Source organism: Aulonocara stuartgranti (genome assembly GCF_965226115.1).
Source record: "Aulonocara stuartgranti genome assembly, chromosome: 20".
In the NCBI taxonomy this organism is placed as follows: Eukaryota; Metazoa; Chordata; class Actinopteri; order Cichliformes; family Cichlidae; genus Aulonocara; species Aulonocara stuartgranti.
Genome location: NC_138956.1, coordinates 3,646,215 through 3,664,512, shown reverse-complemented (window position 1 = coordinate 3,664,512; position 18,298 = coordinate 3,646,215). Strand labels below are relative to the sequence as shown.

Below are 18,298 nucleotides of genomic sequence, written 5' to 3'. Positions count from 1 at the left end.
TTTTATATAAGTTAAAAATAAATAAATAAATAAATAAAATCTTTGTTTACCTCAAAGCAAATTCTAACCCGTGCGCTTTTATTTGAGGTATAGACTTCTACTTCCGGGTCACGTTCCTTACATTTTTTTCTTCTTTCCATTCTTCTAAGCGAAACACAAATACCCCCAAAGCACAAATTGGTCCTTTTTGATAATTTTGATTTCTTGTTTTCGGTTTGTCGTTATTGTGGAGAAAGACAAAAGCCGGCCCTGAATTTTCCTTCTCGCTTTAAAACGAAAAAAAAAAAACTCTCTCTCTCTCTCTTTTTTTTTTTTTTTTTTTTTTTTCCATTTTTGGCTCTCAGGAAACAAAAAGCGAGCTGCGCGAACATCGGACCAAACCGCTTTTATTCTGAAACTAACTTCTCCACAGGTATTCTGATTAAAGTTTTGTCGGGTTTGGGGAAAAGTTTTTGTGCCTTTACAGTTTAGCGAGGCTTTATTTGAAGAGCTTTTCTGTTATATAGATGCTTTTGAGAAAACTGATGAGAAATGAATGATGTGCGTATTTTTTATTTATTTAGTTTTCGTTTTTTAAAGCAAAAACTAAAGTCATCAAAAATCAAGTAGTTTAATAAGCATCAGGTGCAACTAAGCATAATGTGAGATGAGATCTGTGACCATGCTGTCTCACTGTGCAGAAAAGCTGTTTGGAGAATTTGCAAGCATGCTACTTCTTGTGTGTGTTTCATGTCCACACTTGTATTGGACCAGTCAGAAACTCTGATTTTATTCCTAAACAGTTTCATCTCTGAGGCATTTATTCATGGGGTTGGGTCTATTGTCTCTCCCTCAACGTGGCATGTTGAATAGAAGCAGCAAAGCACCCCCACGACGGATAACCTCCACCTCCATGCATGTTTTCTTTTGGGGGATTCTGTGTTTGGTGGGGGTCGGGACCCCCCACGTCCTCCAAACACTCAAAAGTGTACTGAGTCATAAAGTCAGATAGCTGGCAGTGGTTTTCTTCTTGCTGCAGATAGTAGAGTCATAAACACTGACCTTCGCTAAGGTGAGAGAGGCCTGAGGGACCCTTTGATGGTCACTTGTTGTTGTCTTGCTTTTGGGGGAACTTTGGTAACTTTGCCTGCTGTTTGTAGACAATGGGTTGGTCTGTCTCAAATATTCCGATTTTTAGGTCATTTTCTGCTCACACACCTATGATTTGTCTTAAAATGATTTTTTTTCTCATAAATTTGAACCTTTATAATATTTCCGTTTAAGGTTTAGCTTTGTATACATTTCAGAACTCCTTTTGTTTTTGCACGATTAAATCTGAGGTAATGTTTGAACATGAATCCTGATTCACTTTTATTATACAAATCAGTAAAAATTTCAGGCTTTCATCTTAAATGATTTTTGAGATATTTATGTTTAAACATTGAGTGATATATACATTCAAACTTTGGACCATAACGTTTTAGGCTCATCAGAGATGGGCGAGCAGGAGGCCCATGATGATCTTAGATGGAGGGGCCCTAATGCCTCTTACTGTGGGCATGTGGAGGGTCTCAGTGCCTTACAAATGTCTTTGTAACCTTTCATAGACTGATTATTTTAAATAAAGCTTCCCCCAGTCACTCAGAAATCCCTGTGATTTTTGTCACAATGTGCTACTGGTGAGAACTTCTCACCAGAAGTTGTCTAAAGGGCGTCCTTTTGAAAAAAGTCTGTTTACTGAACAGGGCTGTTACCAGTCAGGCCTGGGTGTGTCTTCCAGCTTAGCTAGTCAAATTAAAACAGGTTGGTAGTATTTTGGATTGAGCAACTAAGTAGGTGTGTGGGTACTTTTTTATTTTTTGTAGTCAAACCGTTTCCTGCCACGTGCAGTGTTTTTCTCTCTTGCTGTTTATTGCAGGTGATCCCTGCACCCGATTATATTTAGTCGAGCTGTGTGAGTGAGCGGTGGAAGGGGGCAGGATCAGGAACAGTAGTCTATAAAACCAGTGGATTTACTCGGGCTCCCATGAGAAGACAGTGAAGGAAGAGCACTCTACTTTTCTTTCCCCCCTCTCATCAAGGCCACCTGTCTGCCCGGTCCCTCTGGAAACATGTCTGAGGACCTCCAACCAACCGTGGACCCCACAAAGATGGGGGTCGGACGATCCATCGCCGTGCTGACGTCAGGAGGAGACGCTCAGGGTAAGCAGAGGAATGAGGCTTTGCTTTATTTTGAGCATAAAATGATTCTCAGTGGAGGGTAGAAGAACGATCAGACAGCATCTTCTCCTGATGTGTCTGATCACTGAATCCCAGCAAGCTGTTGAAGTCCTAGTTTCTCTTTGTCTCGTGGATGCTAATAGAGTATCATTTTATGCTCTCACTGCACAGCATTTTAAATAAGATCAGAAGCCAGAGAATATAAAGGGCTAGCAACATTTTTTCCAGTGCTGAATGACAGCTGTCAGAGGCCGACGGAGTTTTGGCTGCAAGTGCCATTTGAAGTCCAGAACATGATAGGAGGATTACATCTTGGATTAACTATACCATCAATGCCTAATGTTACACTGCTCGTAATGTCTCAGAGTAGAAGTGTGGTGGGGGTTAAAACTGGATGAACTCAGATTGTTTAAAGGTTCAAGTCCAAGGTGTTATTATCATTGCTTTTATTCAAGTAGAATAATGTGGACTACGTGAGGATCACAGTGAATATGAAACACTAATTAAAAACTTTTCTCTTTCTCTCTATTTTTTGTTTTGCTTCTCCTGTGAATCCTTCTGGAGCTTTATCTGCCTCTTCTTCCCCTTGTGTGTTCCCTTATTTTACATATTTGGAGCTAATCTTAGTGGCAGTGACCTTTTTCTGGTATGGACAAGAGAAACACCCCCAACCACAGCTGCTGTCTATTGAAACAAGAGCTGCAACATGCCAACAGCCACAACACAAAGTCCCACAGTGGCCTTTAGTGTGCCAAGATTATGCACAAGATGCACTTTTCCCTTATGGCTATTCTTGGCTTGACATGTGCCTGTGTGCACACTAAGTCACTTAAAGGTTAAGATAAGGCCCGACAGTGTTCGGGTGATATTTGATAGAAAGTTTGAAATGTTCAGTCATCACAGATCAGATCATTTGTGTGTTTTTAGGCATGAATGCAGCCGTGAGAGCCACAGTCAGAGTCGGCATCTACACTGGAGCCAAAGTCTACTTTGTCCATGAGGTATTTGAGCGGCATACAGGTGACATGTTGGCATCAGAATACAGCAATTAAATATAAGATGGAGACACATAGGAGAGAGTTTCCTGTTAAAGTCATGACAGAGGCCATCAGCTCAGGCCTGACGGTGTATGTTGTCATGTGTTGTAGGGCTACCAGGGCCTGGTGGATGGAGGAGAAAACATTTGTCTCGCTACATGGGAGAGTGTGTCTATGATGCTTCAGCTGGTGAGTGATATACAGCTGAATAAAGACCCGTATTTATTGTACCATGGAGAAGACTATTAAAAATGCCTTTTTTAATATATATTGTAGGCTCATTTCTATGTTAAGGATTAATATTTAAAGAGTCACCCTTGACAAAGAAATCAACAATTAACAGGCCAAAATTCATTCTGATCGGTTCATCTTTTGTCAGTTTTTAGGATCCTAAGTCCATCCATCCATCCATCTTCATCCGCTTTGTCCGGGGCCGGGTCGCGGGGGCAGCAGCCTAAGCAAAGAGGCCCAGACCTCCCTCTCCCCAGCCACCTCCTCCAGCTTATCCGGGGGAATACCAAGGCGTTCCCAGGCCAGCCGAGAGATATAATCTCTCCAGCGTGTCCTGGGTCTGCCCCGGGGCCTCCTCCCGGTGGGACATGCCTGGAACACCTCACCCAGGAGGCGCCCAGGGGGCATCCTTGTCAGATGCCCGAACCACCTCAGCTGGCTCCTTTCGATGTGGAGCAGCAGCTGCTCTACTCTGAGCCCCTCCCGGATGGCCGAACTTCTCACCCTATCTCCAAGGGAGAGGCCAGCCACCCTTCGGAGGAAGCTCATTTCTGCCGCTTGTATCCGCGATCTCGTTCTTTCGGTCACTACCCACAGCTCGTGGCCATAGGTGAGGGTAGGGACGTAGATCGACCGGTAAATTGAGAGCTTCGCTTTTACACTCAGCTCCCTCTTCACCACGACGGACCGGTGCAGCGTCCGCATTACTGCAGCTGCAGCCCCAATCCGTCTGTCGATCTCCGGCTCCCTTCTCCCATCACTCGCGAACAAGACCCCGAGATACTTGAACTCCTCCACTTGGGGCAGGAACTCATCCCCGACCCGGAGTGGGCACTCCACCCTTTTCCGGCTGAGAACCATGGCCTCAGATTTGGAGGTGCTGATCATCATTCCCACTGCTTCACACTCGGCTGCGAACCGTTCCAGTGTGAGCTGGAGGCCTTCACCCGATGAAGCCAACAGAACCACATCATCTGCAAAAATCAGAGATGAGATTCTGAGGCCACCAAAGCGAAAGCCCTCCGCCACTTGGCTGCGCCTAGAAATCCTGTCCATAAAAATTATGAACAGAACCGGAGACAAAGGGCAGCCCTGGCGGAGCCCATCACCCACCGGGAACGAGTCCGACTTATTGCCGGCAATGCGAACCAAGCTCTTGCAACGGTTGTATAGGGATCGAATGGCCCGTAGCAATGGGCCAGACACCCCATATTCCCGCAACACCTCCCACAGGACACCCCGAGGGACACGGTCGAATGCCTTCTCCAAGTCCACAAAACACATGTAGACTGGTTGGGCAAACTCCCATGCACCCTCAAGTATCCTTGAGAGGATAAAGAGCTGGTCCAGTGTTCCGCGACCAGGACGAAAACCGCATTGTTCCTCCTGTATCCGAGGTTCGACTAACGGACGAACTCTCCTTTCCAGCACCCTGGCATAGACTTTCCCAGGGAGGCTGAGGAGTGTGATCCCCCTGTAGTTGGAACACACCCTCCGGTCCCCTTTCTTAAAGATGGGGACCACCACCCCGGTCTGCCAGTCCACAGGTACTGCCCCTGATCTCCACGCAACATTGCAGAGGCGTGTCAACCAGGACAGCCCTACAACGTCCAGAGCCTTCAGGAACTCGGGGCGGACCTCATCAACACCAGGGGCTCTGCCACCAAGGAGTTGTTTAACTGCCTCAGTGACCTCGCCCCCGGAAATTGGCGGGTCATTCCCCTCATCCCCAGACTCTGCTTCCTCCTCGGAAGACGTGTCAGTGGGATTAAGGAGGTCCTCGAAGTATTCCTTCCACCGCCTGACAATTTTCTCAGTCGACGTCAGCAGCGCTCCGCCAGCACTATACACAGTGCAGGTAGAGCACCGCTTTCCCCTCCTGAGACGTCTGACGGTTTGCCAGAATCTCTTCGAGGCAGTCCGAAAGTCTTTTTCCATGGCCTCTCCGAACTCCTCCCACACCCGAGTTTTTGCTTCAGCCACTGCCCGAGCCGCATTCCGCTTGGCCTGTCGATACCTGTCGGCTGCCTCCGGAGTCCCACAGGCTAACCAAGCCCGATAGGACTCCTTCTTCAGCCTGGTGGCTCCCTTCACCTCTGGTGTCCACCATTTGGTTCGGGGATTACCACCACGGCAGGCACCAACCACCTTGCGGCCGCAGCTCAATGCAGCAGCTTCGGCAATGGAGACGCTGAACATGGTCCATTCGGACTCAATGTCCCCAGTCTCCCTCGGAATGCTGTTGAAGCTCTGCCGGAGGTGTGCGTTGAAGATCTCGCGGACTGGGGCCTCTGCTAGACGTTCCCAGTACACCCTCACTACGCGTTTAGGTGCACCAGGTCTGTCCAGCGTCTTCCCCCGCCACCTGATCCAACTCACCACCAGGTGGTGATCAGTTGACAGCTCAGCCCCTCTCTTTACCCGAGTGTCCAGAACATATGGTCGCAGGTCTGCTGATACGATTACAAAATCGATCATCGACCTACGGCCTAGAGCGTCCTGGTGCCACGTGCACTTATGGACACTCTTATGTTCAAACAGGGTGTTCGTTATGGCCAAACTGTGATTAGCACAGAAGTCCAATAACAAAGCACCGCTCGGGTTCAGATCAGGGAGGCCGTTCCTCCCAATCACGCCCCTCCAGGTCTCGCTGTCGTTACCCACGTGAGCATTGAAGTCTCCCAGCAGGACAACAGAGTCTCCAGGTGGAGCACCCTCCAGCACCCCGCCCAGGGACTCTAAGAAGGCTGGGTACTCTGAACTGCCACTTGGCGCATATGCGCAGATGACAGTCAGGACCCGTTCCCCGACCCTAAGGCGCAGGGAACAAACCCTCTCGTCCACCGGGAAAAACCCCAACGTACCAGCAGCAAGCCGAGGGGATACTAGGATACCCACCCCAGTCCGCCGCCTCTCACCAGGGGCAACTCCAGACTGAGACAGAGTCCAGCCCCTCTCCAGGAGACTGGTTCCAGAGCCCGAGCCATGTGTAGAGGTAAGCCCGACTATATCTAGCCGGTACCTCTCAACCTCACGCACTAACTCAGGCTCCTTCCCCACCAGAGAGGTGACATTCCATGTCCCTATTGCCAGTCTTGGCAGCCAGGGGTCAGTCCGCCAGGGCCTCCGCTCCTGGCCGCCACCCGGCACACAATGCACCCGACCCCTATGGCGCCTCCTGCGGGTGGTGGGCCTGCGGGAGGATGGGCCCATGTCTCCTCTTCGGGCTGTGCCCGGCCGGGCCCCATGGACTAAGGCCCGGCCACCAGACGCTCGCCCTCGGGCACCCTCCCCGGGCCTGGCTCCAGGGCGGGGCCCCGGTAACCCTATCCCGGGCAGGGTAAACTGTTCCCTCGGTGTCTTTTTCATAAGGGTCTTATGAATCGCTCTTTGTCTGGTCCCTCACCCAGGGCCAATTTGCCATGGGAGACCCTACCAGGGGGCAAAAGCCCCCAGACAACATAGCCCCTGGGATCCCTGTGACACACAAACCCCTCCACCACGATAAGGTAGCGATTCCAGGAGGGGAGGATCCTAAGTTGAGTTTCTAATTACAATCAATGTTTATGCTGATAACAAAAGGAAGCAGATACATACCTAAAAAATGAAGGAGGGAGTTTGTCAGCCTCAGTCTGACTAATCTGCAAAACACTGCATCTACAAATTGTGGAAAAATGTTCCAGCAGCTACAATCCTATGTCAGACAAGAGCGGGACAACTTTCCTCTCCCAGAGGTTCCCCAGCTGGTCTCAGTTCCCAGATGTTTGCAGACTGTTGTTAAAAGAAGAGGGAATGCCACACAGTGGTAAACTTGATCCTGTCCCAACTTTTCTGACATGCTTTGCTGTCATCAAATTCAAAATGAGCTAATATTTTTCTTAAAATATAAAATTTTCCCACTTTAAACATCTGATATATTTTCTGTGTTCTATTGTGAATAAAATATGCATTTATGAGATTTTCTAATCAGTGGATTCTGTTTTTATTTACCTTTTTTTGCAGCATCGCAACTTCTATGGAAGTGGGTTTGTGGTAACAAATGGATGCTTCTGTAAATGCTTCTGATATCACAACAAGCTGAGTGATGACATTAAACAAGTGACTCTGCCCTGTGATTTAAGGATCGTGGTAATACTGAACGGCATCATTCATAGTTATTTGTCTAAATACAGCAGTCTGGCAAGGAGTGACACACTGACATTTATGAAGTGTGTGTGAATGGCAGCAGAGGCTGCGGCAGATTTCTAAGATATCGTCTTTACTCGTGATGCAACCTCACTCCATGGGAATCCAGGCCACCCTAATGAGCTGTTATAAAGCTGACCCGATGATATCTAACTGTTATGGAAAACACTGTTGGGTTAATTGTCTGTCAATGCTGCATTAACGTTTTCAAAGCCAGTTATAAAAGCTTCTCCTCTTCCTGTGTTAGGGTGGTACTGTCATCGGCAGCGCTCGCTGCAAGGACTTCAGAACCAGAGACGGTCGTATGAAGGCCGCCTGCAACCTGGTGAAGCTGGGCATCACCAACCTGTGTGTAATCGGTGGAGACGGCAGTCTGACGGGAGCCAACGAGTTCAGGACCGAGTGGAGCGGGCTGCTGGTTGATCTGGTCCGAGCAGGTAAAGAGACAAACGAGGCTGCGAGAATCGTGAATGTGTCAAATCTTTCAGCCTCGTCTTTTTGTGTCTGACTAAATCTGTCTGTCCTCGTCTCTCTTCCAAGATTAGCTTCTAATTCATCACAAAAAGACGGGGTAGGGGAAAATAATGAAAAGCATGTGCATTCACTAGGAATATACAGTGGTGTGCTTTGTTTTGACCACTAAAAACTAAATTTGGGGACGTTTCCAAAATGCTGCATAAAGTTTAAATTTATAAGTTAAAGCCTCAGTCACACAACTCATACAAGCTCCAGTAAGGGCTAAATAACTGAATTTTACATTTTTTTCCACTCACTATGTGGTTGGCAATAAGCATTTTACCCTAGCAACCAGTAGATACCAAGGGGTTGACAACCAGTCTCTAGGCCTGTGCGTCTGAGGCTGCAAGAAAGAAAGATAAGAATAAACTTTATTGTTCCACTTGGAAATTTGTCTTGGACAAACGGCGCTAAACATAGCTGCATTCGCCTAATGAAAACCATGAAAATTAAAAAGGGGGATAAAAACAAACAAACCAATGTTTGTATCATCAAATTATGTATCATGTCTGCAGGTAAGATCACTGAGGAAGAAGCTAAGAAATCGTCCCACCTCAATATTGTTGGCATGGTCGGCTCAATCGACAATGACTTCTGCGGCACTGACATGACCATCGGTACTGACTCGGCACTGCACCGCATCATTGAGGTGGTGGATGCCATCACCACGACTGCACAGAGGTCAGACCCCACTGTGCATTCAAAAAGTGAATCTGTCAACCAAATTAATAGTTTGCACATATGTACAGGTAGAAAACTCTAGAAAAAAATGGACGTATCGCCTTTCTTATGCCTGTCAGTTTATAGTGGATATACTGATTCTGCATATTCATTTTTTTCAAAATCCACAGCCACCAGAGGACATTTATCCTGGAAGTGATGGGCAGACACTGTGGGTCAGTACTCTATCTGTGTGTGTGTCATTAGACTGAGAGACTATTATATTTGCGTGACTTATTTATTCTCATTCATGTGTGCAACAAGTAGTTACAGTGCATAACATAACGAACTCTCTCCAGTTACAGTCTTCTTATTAATATGATGCTGGTGCACAAATGACCTGAATGCCTCTGTATTGTTTGTGTCAGTGGACTGGTGGGATCTTGTGACTGTCAAAGAGGTTTTGTGATTTAAAAGTACAGCCGAAAAAACATGTTCCTGTGGCTACGTCTATGAATCAGGCTGCTTAACCGTTTGTGTTTGCACACATGCGTGCAGTTACCTGGCCCTGGTGACGGCTCTCGCCTGTGGAGCTGACTGGGTGTTCATTCCCGAGATGCCGCCAGATGATGGCTGGGAGGACCACTTGTGCAGGAGGCTGTCAGACGTAAGTGTTTCTTCATTTGAAGATACCCACATCCTCTCTTTGCATGCATATTTGTACTTTTATCTCTGTTATTATTATTATTTTTTTACTTTAGCAAAGAGCCCGTGGATCTCGACTAAATGTGATCATTGTGGCCGAGGGCGCGATGTGCAAGGATGGCAAACCGATTACATCTGACCAGATCAAAAAGGTAAGCTGTATGGTTCTTACTATTGTGCGAGTATTATTGTAAGCTATGCTGACAGTATACTGAACAAAGAGCTGGATTTGTTTGTGTCCAGTTGGTAACTGACAGACTCGGCTTTGATACCCGCACCACTGTTCTTGGACACGTGCAGAGAGGAGGAACACCCTCTGCCTTCGACAGAATCCTGGTGAGTGTCCCAGTAAAACGCAGAGTAGAATCCACACAGTACACAGCTCTACTTCTGCCTCTACTGAGGCTCCTGACTCCTGAGGAGTGTACTATGAAGTAAGAATTAATGGAGTAGTAAACCATAATGAGCTAAAAGTCTGAGTTTCTTTAAAAAAGTAGCTTTTAAATGGCTAAATCACCATGGTAACTTACCTTGAACACGTAACCTGGTCTGGAGAAGGTTTAAAATCCTCTGGAAATGCAACATTTTTAATACATTTCTTTTATTTACAGCATATAAAGCAGGATATAGAGTCTCTGCTAGGAGAACCTGTTTTATATGTACAAGTTGTACAGAGGGTGCAGTCTGCAATAAAATAAACTTGAATTATTTTACTCCTCTGTGCACTAAATCACCACATTAAGTTTTCTGCAGCATTAATTTCCTGTCTTATTTGTAACAGTGTGTTTACATTTTACTGTAATATTTTATCTTTTTATCTTTATATATTTGTAGTCACCATTTCATTATCATCATCTGATAACATCTGTGAGTGGAGTAGGTGACGCTCATAGGGATCATTTTATACAGAAGAGTCATATAATCCGCGAAGCACCTGTTTTTATTAGATGCGCATGAACGAAGCCTGAAGGGCTGAACTGGGTCAAGAAAGCTAACGGAAAGAAAGCCTAGCTGTGTTGAACTTTCTTCGTAGTACACCCTCTGGTGAACTGGCTCTGTTGGTTTACTCTAGGGCAGCAGGATGGGAGTGGAGGCGGTGATGGCATTGCTGGAGGCCACCCCAGACACTCCCGCCTGTGTGGTCACCCTGTCGGGGAATCAAGCCGTCAGATTGCCGCTCATGGAGTGCGTGCAAGTGGTACGTCAGAGTATTTTCACCCAAGGAAAAAGATGATTAGTGTGTTGCTTTGCCTGTTCTGAGGGATATCCACTAACACTACAATGACTTTACGCTTTACAGACAAAAGAAGTGACTGCTGCCATGGCTCAGGGCAGATTTGACGATGCCATCAAGCTCAGAGGAAAGTACGTGTTTCACAGAGAGTATTAGCAATAAAACATTTAAGTGGTCGACTAACTTTGCATAACTATGGAGCCTGAATTGTGCAGCTTCAGGCTCTGCCAATGTCATCTGCTCTGTGGGCTGAACAAATTAGACATTAGATGGCACATGCAATCAATTAAAAAACTTTAAAGTAAAACTTGCAATACCATTTAAATATTAAGTAATGCCTAATAACAAAAAGGAAAAATCATTAAAATACTGACTACAATAATTTTATATTGTTTATTCTGACTAAACACTGTAAAAGTCTAACAGCTGAGCCGTATTTTTAATCTAGCTAATAACCCACTAACCCTCCTTTATGATGTGTAGGAGTTTTGAAAACAACTGGAATACGTACAAGCTGCTGGCTCACATCAATCCTCCAGATACTAAGGTGAGCGACCTTCACCTTCTAAACCAGACTCGTCCTGACTCCCTGTTGTTACTGAATCATGTTTAAGGACCTTCAGCTGTCTCATTGTGTCCATCTGTCGCTGGCAGAGTAACATCAATGTGGCCATTATGAATATCGGCGCCCCCTGTGCTGGTATGAACGCTGCCGTGCGTGCAGCGGTGAGGATGGGCATCATCCAGGGTCACTCCATGCTGGCAGTCCATGAAGGTTTCGACGGTCTGGCTCAAGGACAGGTAATAATTTTTTTGGTAATCTGTTATCCTTTTAAACCAGAGAACCAGTGTCACACGTGCAAGAATCTTCTTCCTACTTCGGTTACGAAGACTAGAACTGCTTTTTGTTGCCTCTGGTGTTTTGTTCCCTGTCAGATCAAAAAATATGAGCATAAAACATCCATCAAACAGCGACGACAACTGTTATGTTATCACACGTGGTGGTCACAATGGCAAGATATTAAGTATGAATGGCGACATACATGCAAGACATAAAAAGGCTAACAAAGCACTGAAAACACATGTTAGAAGAAAGATCAATGTGTACTTTAATGAGCACCACCAAACTGGGAGGTGGTTCCACAGAAGAGGGCCTGAAAACTAAGGGCTCGGCCTCCCATTCTACTTTTAAATACTCCAAGAATCACAAATAAGCCCCCAGTCTGAGAATAAACTGCTCTTGTAGGATAATTATGGGGCCTGATTATGTATGTGAGGAGAAGGATTTAAAAAAATATCCCTACATTGTTGTTGTTGTTGTTAACTGCTGTTATTAACAACCAGTGTTCTTGCTTGTAGCATCAGAGAGAGAGAGAAGTTGCTGTGGTGAAGTTGTTGACTGGACTCAGTGTGTGTGTGTGTGTGTGTGTGTGTGTGTGTGTGTGTGTGTGTGTGTGTGTGTGGCATTAGTTGGTTCAGTTGTTGTTCAGTTGATTAGCTCGGAATTTATATTGGGAGCAATATAAACGCCCCTGTACCCATGAAATTGGAGCTATTCCCATTGAAGCCCTTTTTGCATCTATGTGTCACGTAAAGAAAAAAAAAACAAAAACGGGCCTTTCAAAATAAAAGACCTCTGCTTCTCTTCTGTTTTTATTGGGTGGGGTCAAATGCAGATACATGCTTTCAAATAATTCAAGTAAGTCATTGCTTTCATGTGTGAGTACTGTACTTTGTCTTCCAATAGTTATAAGTGTTTTACTTTTATTATATAAGCTCAGTTAGATCTTCCTGTTCACTACAGATCGAGCCCATTATCTGGACTTCTGTGAGTGGCTGGACTGGAAAAGGAGGTTCAATGTTGGGCACCAAGAGGTAAAAATATGCATTTTTGTTTCTTTGATTTTATATTTGGAAAATAAACATGTATCCTGTATTCCCGAAGAACTCTTCCAGGCAAAAGGTTGGAGGAGATCAGCCAGAACATCGCCAAATTCAACATCCACGCTTTGGTGATCATTGGCGGCTTTGAGGTAAGAAGTGGCAGAAGGCTTTGTTTCTCTTCTGCTCATTCAAAGTGAGCAGAAGTTCCTGAAACTAGAAGCACAGAAAAAAAAATGAATCTGCGTCTCCTCTTTTGCTGCAGGCGTATGTTGGAGGCCTTGAGCTGGTGCAGGCTAGGGAGAAATATGAGGAAATGTGCATTCCCATTGTGGTTATCCCTGCCACCGTATCCAACAACGTCCCTGGCTCTGACTTTAGCATCGGCGCTGACACTGCCCTGAACACCATCACCTCCGTTAGTGGCTGAACAGCAAATATATATGCACATGCACAAACATAAATTAAAAAGGAAGCAGTTTATCTTTTACTTTCTGGTTTGTTTCTCTGCAGACCTGTGACAGGATCAAGCAGTCTGCAGCAGGCACCAAGCGCCGCGTGTTTATCGTTGAGACTATGGGTGGATACTGTGGCTACTTAGCCACCATGGCAGGTCTGGCTGCTGGGGCTGATGCCGCTTACATCTTTGAGGAAAAATTCGACATTAAAGATCTGGAGGTGAGCTGAAAGTCGGTGAAGAAGAGGGCATGGCCATCAAGTGTGAGTTCATTGCTTGAAGTGACTGTCTTAAGAGGGCAGTTTCTTCCTGAGGACAGAAACATAATGAATTCGTTGTGTTGCACTCTTTTGGTTTCAGTTTTCTGTCTTTAAAGTTTATGGAGTCTGAAAAGTAATTAGGTGAACTTTTGCTCACAGGCGAACGTCCAGCACATGGTGGAGAAGATGAAGACAACAGTGAAGAGAGGTCTGGTGCTCAGGTAGGTTTTGTTCTGGCAGGGAAAAGAAATGAAGTGCAACAGGAAGAAGGTAAATACCTGGTATAAAACCAGTAATCTGGTTAACTGCTACTGAGTAAATCTTCGGAATATCCAGTTGTTGTAACCCTCTAGTCATTGTGAATCACTGATTTAGCAGAGCATCAATCACAAACTCACAGCGAGTGCTTCAATTTTCTGTATACAAACACCAAAAACTCAGGATATTCAAAACAATAAGAACCCAGGAGACGAGTTCTTTTATACAACAGGCAATTTTAACTGAAAGCATGTCATTTCAAAATAGGAAAGTGACGGTTTAAATAATAAAACTAGTAAAGAATTTTATTTATCTGCTCTAGTTTGATTGGCTCACTGTCATAGTTGAATTCAAATGAGCCATTATTACACCTTTACAATGTCTGCTGTGAACAGGACCCATAATTCATGCTCTGAAACCAGATAAAAGTCCATTTATTTTCAGCCAACAGCAGAATAATTTACTGTTCATTGTTCAAAAGGAATGAAAGCTGCAATTCCAACTACACGACTGATTTCATCTTCAACCTGTACTCAGAGGAGGGAAAAGGCATCTTTGACTGCCGTAAGAATGTCCTTGGACACATGCAGCAGGTGTGTTCATGAGGAGAAATGTCCAAACGCAATAATTGGTTTGCTCCTCATTTTTCTGTGATTTATTCTAACTGCGTGTCCTCTACCAACTGCAGGGCGGCACTCCTACACCCTTCGACAGAAACTTTGGCACAAAGATGGGTGCCAAGGCAGTTCTGTGGCTTACTGACAAACTGAAGGAGTGCTATAGGCATGGTATGTGCACTTAAAGCCAAACTCTGTGTTATATATGATGAAATATGCCGTTGTTTAAAGTTTTGAAGTAAAGTTTCTTGAATCTGATATATTTATATGTAGAGTTAATTTCATGTTGTAAAGTCATAGCAAAGAAAAAGTACACCTTCTGTCAGTTATAAGTCTGTACATATCAAAATTAACCTTAAAATTTGGTTAATAAAACATACGATAAACAGCAACTCATGACCTGTTACATCATCTTGGGATTTATTTGACAAATGTGTGAAAAAGAAGGTAAATAGCAGCCAGTTGCTGCCAATCTTGCACTTGATTAACTGATCATCTTTAAGTGTGAGCACTTCTATAAAAGCAGAGCTTTTGGCAGTTTTCTGCTCTGCAGCATTCAAATGTGTGTTAACATGACGCCAAGGAGGAAAGACATCAGCAGAGCTGTTAGAGGAGCAACTGCTGCTGCCCATCAGTCAGATAAAGTCCATCATTCTACAGTGAGGTTTGCTCTCCAGTGGAGATCACTCAGAAAAGCTCCCAGTATTTCCATGAGTGGATGTTCCAGCAAATTCACCCCAAGGTCAGACCATGCAATCCTCAGAGAAACTGCAAAAAACCCAAGTGCTACATTTCAGACTCTATAGGCCTCAGTTAGCACGTTAAATGATGACTTGGATTTGCAAAATTGCTTCTAAACAAACCACAAAACCCCTAGAACAATGTCCTTTTGAAAGACATGACCAAAGAGGGAGATATTTGGCCATAATACCCAGTGCTGTGTTTGGTCAGAAGAGACACTTCATATCAGCGGTCAAGCACGGTGGTGATTTCAGCTTGTTTTGCAGCCACAGGATCAGGGCACCTCTCTATTGAAGTATTCTACAGTTAAATGTGAGGCCATCTGTGTGACAGCTAAAGCTGGGCTGAAACTAGCTCGCACAACAGGACAATGATCTCAGTCACACCAGCTAATCTACAACACAATAGCTGGAAAAGAAAAGAATCAAGGTGGTGCAATAGTCTAGTCAAGGTCCAGAGCTGCCATAAATATGTGGACATTAGAAAGACTGATACAGTGATACATAAAACTGCTGTACAACGGGGTGAGCTTTAGTTTTTCAAACAATGCTTCTGCTTTTTAATTTAGTTTTGGTTAAATAAACAATGAAACTGTGAAATTGTTCACAGAAACTGAAAAGGGTGCTGTTTTTAAAGCTGCTGAAGACCAGATGATTGTTTTTACGTTCAGTGCTCTAATATGTAAAAGCTTCCAAGTAGCCGAGCCAAACATTGACAACAATCGTGTAGCAGATCTACGTCATGTTTTGTCATTCTAAATGTACATTTTTCATACATAATCATATGTTATGAATATTCCTTTCAGTAAGTCATGTGGAATGTGAATCATGAATTAGTTAATCAGTTTGTCTTTGGGGCTTTTAGGTCGTATCTTTGCTAACACAGCAGACTCCGCTTGCGTGCTGGGAATGAGAAAAAGGGCACTCACCTTCCAACCTCTCACTGAATTGAAGGAAGACACAGATTTTGAGTATGATATATATTTTCGAGCTCACATGTTGTAAGAATATAAGTACAATAACAAGCATCCGAGTGAATGATCCCTCCCATCTGTTGCAGGCGCCGCATCCCTAAGATACAGTGGTGGCTGAAAATCAGGCCCATCATGAAGATCTTGGCTAAATATGACATCAAACTGGACACCTCTGAACACGCTGACTTGGAGCATGTGATCAAGAAGAGTAGCTTTCTTGGGAAGTAGACGCCATCTGCTCCCTGTTAGTACGCAGTTGGACAGGGGGATTTTGTTCTTTTCCATAAACAAACTTATGTTTTCTTGTTTAACCATCTGTGTGCCTCAGTAAAAGAGCTGCTATCTTTCCTGTCCTGATTGTTTGCTTCCTCTTTGTAGCCCTCCTCATCCTGAAAAGCTTTTCCTGAATACATAGTGCAGAAGAAAACAAGCCATTAAAGATGACTGATAATCCCCCCAAAACACTGTGTTGTTGGTGATTAATGCCAATTAATGTGATCTGTCCAGAGAAACTAGCAGACTAATTTTTAATTTACACTCTATTTTGGAAATGGTGTCTGATCAAAACCCATACAGCGAACACAGTGATTAAAAGTTTACATATTTAGCAACTGCGTGACCTGATGATCATCTAGACGTCATTTAGTGTTTTTGTTTTGTTTTTCCTTGTAGCCATAGTAAATTGTACTCGTTACACCTATACGTATGAATTTTAGGTCACTGGAAGCGCTGATATAATTACACCTAATGCATCTGAATTAGTAAGCCTCAATCACAAATCTTTAGAAAACGTCCTTTACTCCAAGAGGTTCTTGCCCCCGAAAATTTTGAACCCCAATTGAAAACCATTGATGTCTGGTAAAAGCAGCCAGCTATAATAACGTGATCCATCGGTACACATTCAGCCTCCTTTTCTTTATCCTGATTTTGAACAATACTTGAGCTGGGTGCAGCTAAAGATGGACTCATAGCGATCGGTTTAAATATCCTCTGCACATATTCAAACACAGATATATTATTCTCTGAATAAGCTCTGTTTGTATGGGTTTGTCATAAAAATAAATGTATGTAGAAAAAGCCATAACAAAAAGAGATTACCTATGTTTAACGAAGAACTGTGACTACAACTGAAGCAGCCTCTGTTTTGTTTTATTTGTTTTCAATAAATTTTGGTAAATTTTCTGGTAACAAATGTTATAACATGTTAATAAAAGCTTTGTTTACTGACTTATTCTTTTGAGGCACTTACTAATTTATGGTTTTGCTGAAATTCCCATATCGCTGTGATGATACGTAGACTTGAAAAGAACAAATTTATATAGTGATTTATAGAACCCTGGCCTACTCGCTCGCCACTTTTTTAAGTACACACATTTAACTGCTTTTTAACATAAATAGCTAATCAGCCAGAGAAGCAACTTTAACCTCCTAAGACTTGAGCTCTTCCATGGCATGCATTTTTAATATTTCTTTGATATTTGGGCATATTGGGACCTCATGAATGTAAAAACAAAGAATTGCCAGATCTTTTTTTTTAACCTCATTTTTATTTCTGACAAAAATGAGATCCACATATGAGGACATTTGTTTTAAATTTTGATAGAACAGTGGCAGTAGAATGTCCTCCTAAGTGGATATCAGGCACTTGTAGAGAAATATTAGTGTTTTTAGGTCTAGACAATCCAAAATGTGATGTCCACATATGTGGACACAAGGTCCTAGGAGGTTAAATGTGATGTGGTTGTTTGTGTGGGGCTGTGTATGTCAAGAATTGCTGATCACATGTCTATGGTTTCCAGATAATGGTCTGAAAAAGAGAAAATATAAGTGAGCAGCAGTTCCCTGTGTGAAACTGCTTTGTTGATGTCAGAGGAGAATGGCCGCTTTGAGCTGATAGGAAGGCAACAGTCACTCAAATAACTATAAGTTAAAACCCAAATATGTGAAAGAGCATCTCTGAATGTATAACATGTCAAAACTTGAAGCAGATGGAGGCCACACCGAGTGCCACTCCTGCCAGCTAAGATCAGGAAACTGAGGCTAATTTGATAAAATGCAAGATTGTAAGAATCCTGATTGGTCTGATGAGTCAGAGCATTGATCCATTCTGCTTTGCACCAAGCTGTGTAGTGTGCGTCAAACTCAGGTTAAAATTCAGAAAATTCTGGGTTTTTCAGTAATGATATCTGAAAATCTTAGCAGGTCTCTGTGTCTTTTGTCAAGCACATGTTTGGGGCTGCACACAAATACCCCAAGTCCCTGAGTGCTTTGTTTTGAATGGTACATAAACACTGGAGCCATTCTCATTCACAATGTTGATAATCCAATTATGGATCCTTAATTA

At 43.9% G+C, this 18,298-nt stretch overlaps 1 protein-coding gene across 1 annotated transcript; it reads left to right on the top strand.

Moving 5' to 3' along the window:
• Positions 1–133: 133 nt before the first annotated feature.
• Positions 134–17,185, top strand: LOC309696800 (ATP-dependent 6-phosphofructokinase, muscle type-like). The gene is made up of 23 exons (XM_082518216.1): positions 134–412; positions 1,898–2,181; positions 3,127–3,200; positions 3,348–3,425; positions 7,900–8,089; positions 8,684–8,849; positions 9,020–9,064; positions 9,387–9,495; positions 9,590–9,685; positions 9,777–9,869; positions 10,606–10,731; positions 10,834–10,898; positions 11,251–11,314; positions 11,422–11,568; positions 12,572–12,642; positions 12,713–12,800; positions 12,914–13,066; positions 13,162–13,326; positions 13,525–13,586; positions 14,105–14,216; positions 14,312–14,411; positions 15,846–15,951; positions 16,041–17,185. Exons 2-23 carry the CDS (start codon positions 2,091–2,093, stop codon positions 16,180–16,182), a joined length of 2,343 nt encoding a protein of 780 aa, XP_082374342.1. The 5' UTR covers positions 134–412; positions 1,898–2,090; the 3' UTR covers positions 16,183–17,185.
• Positions 17,186–18,298: the final 1,113 nt, after the last annotated feature.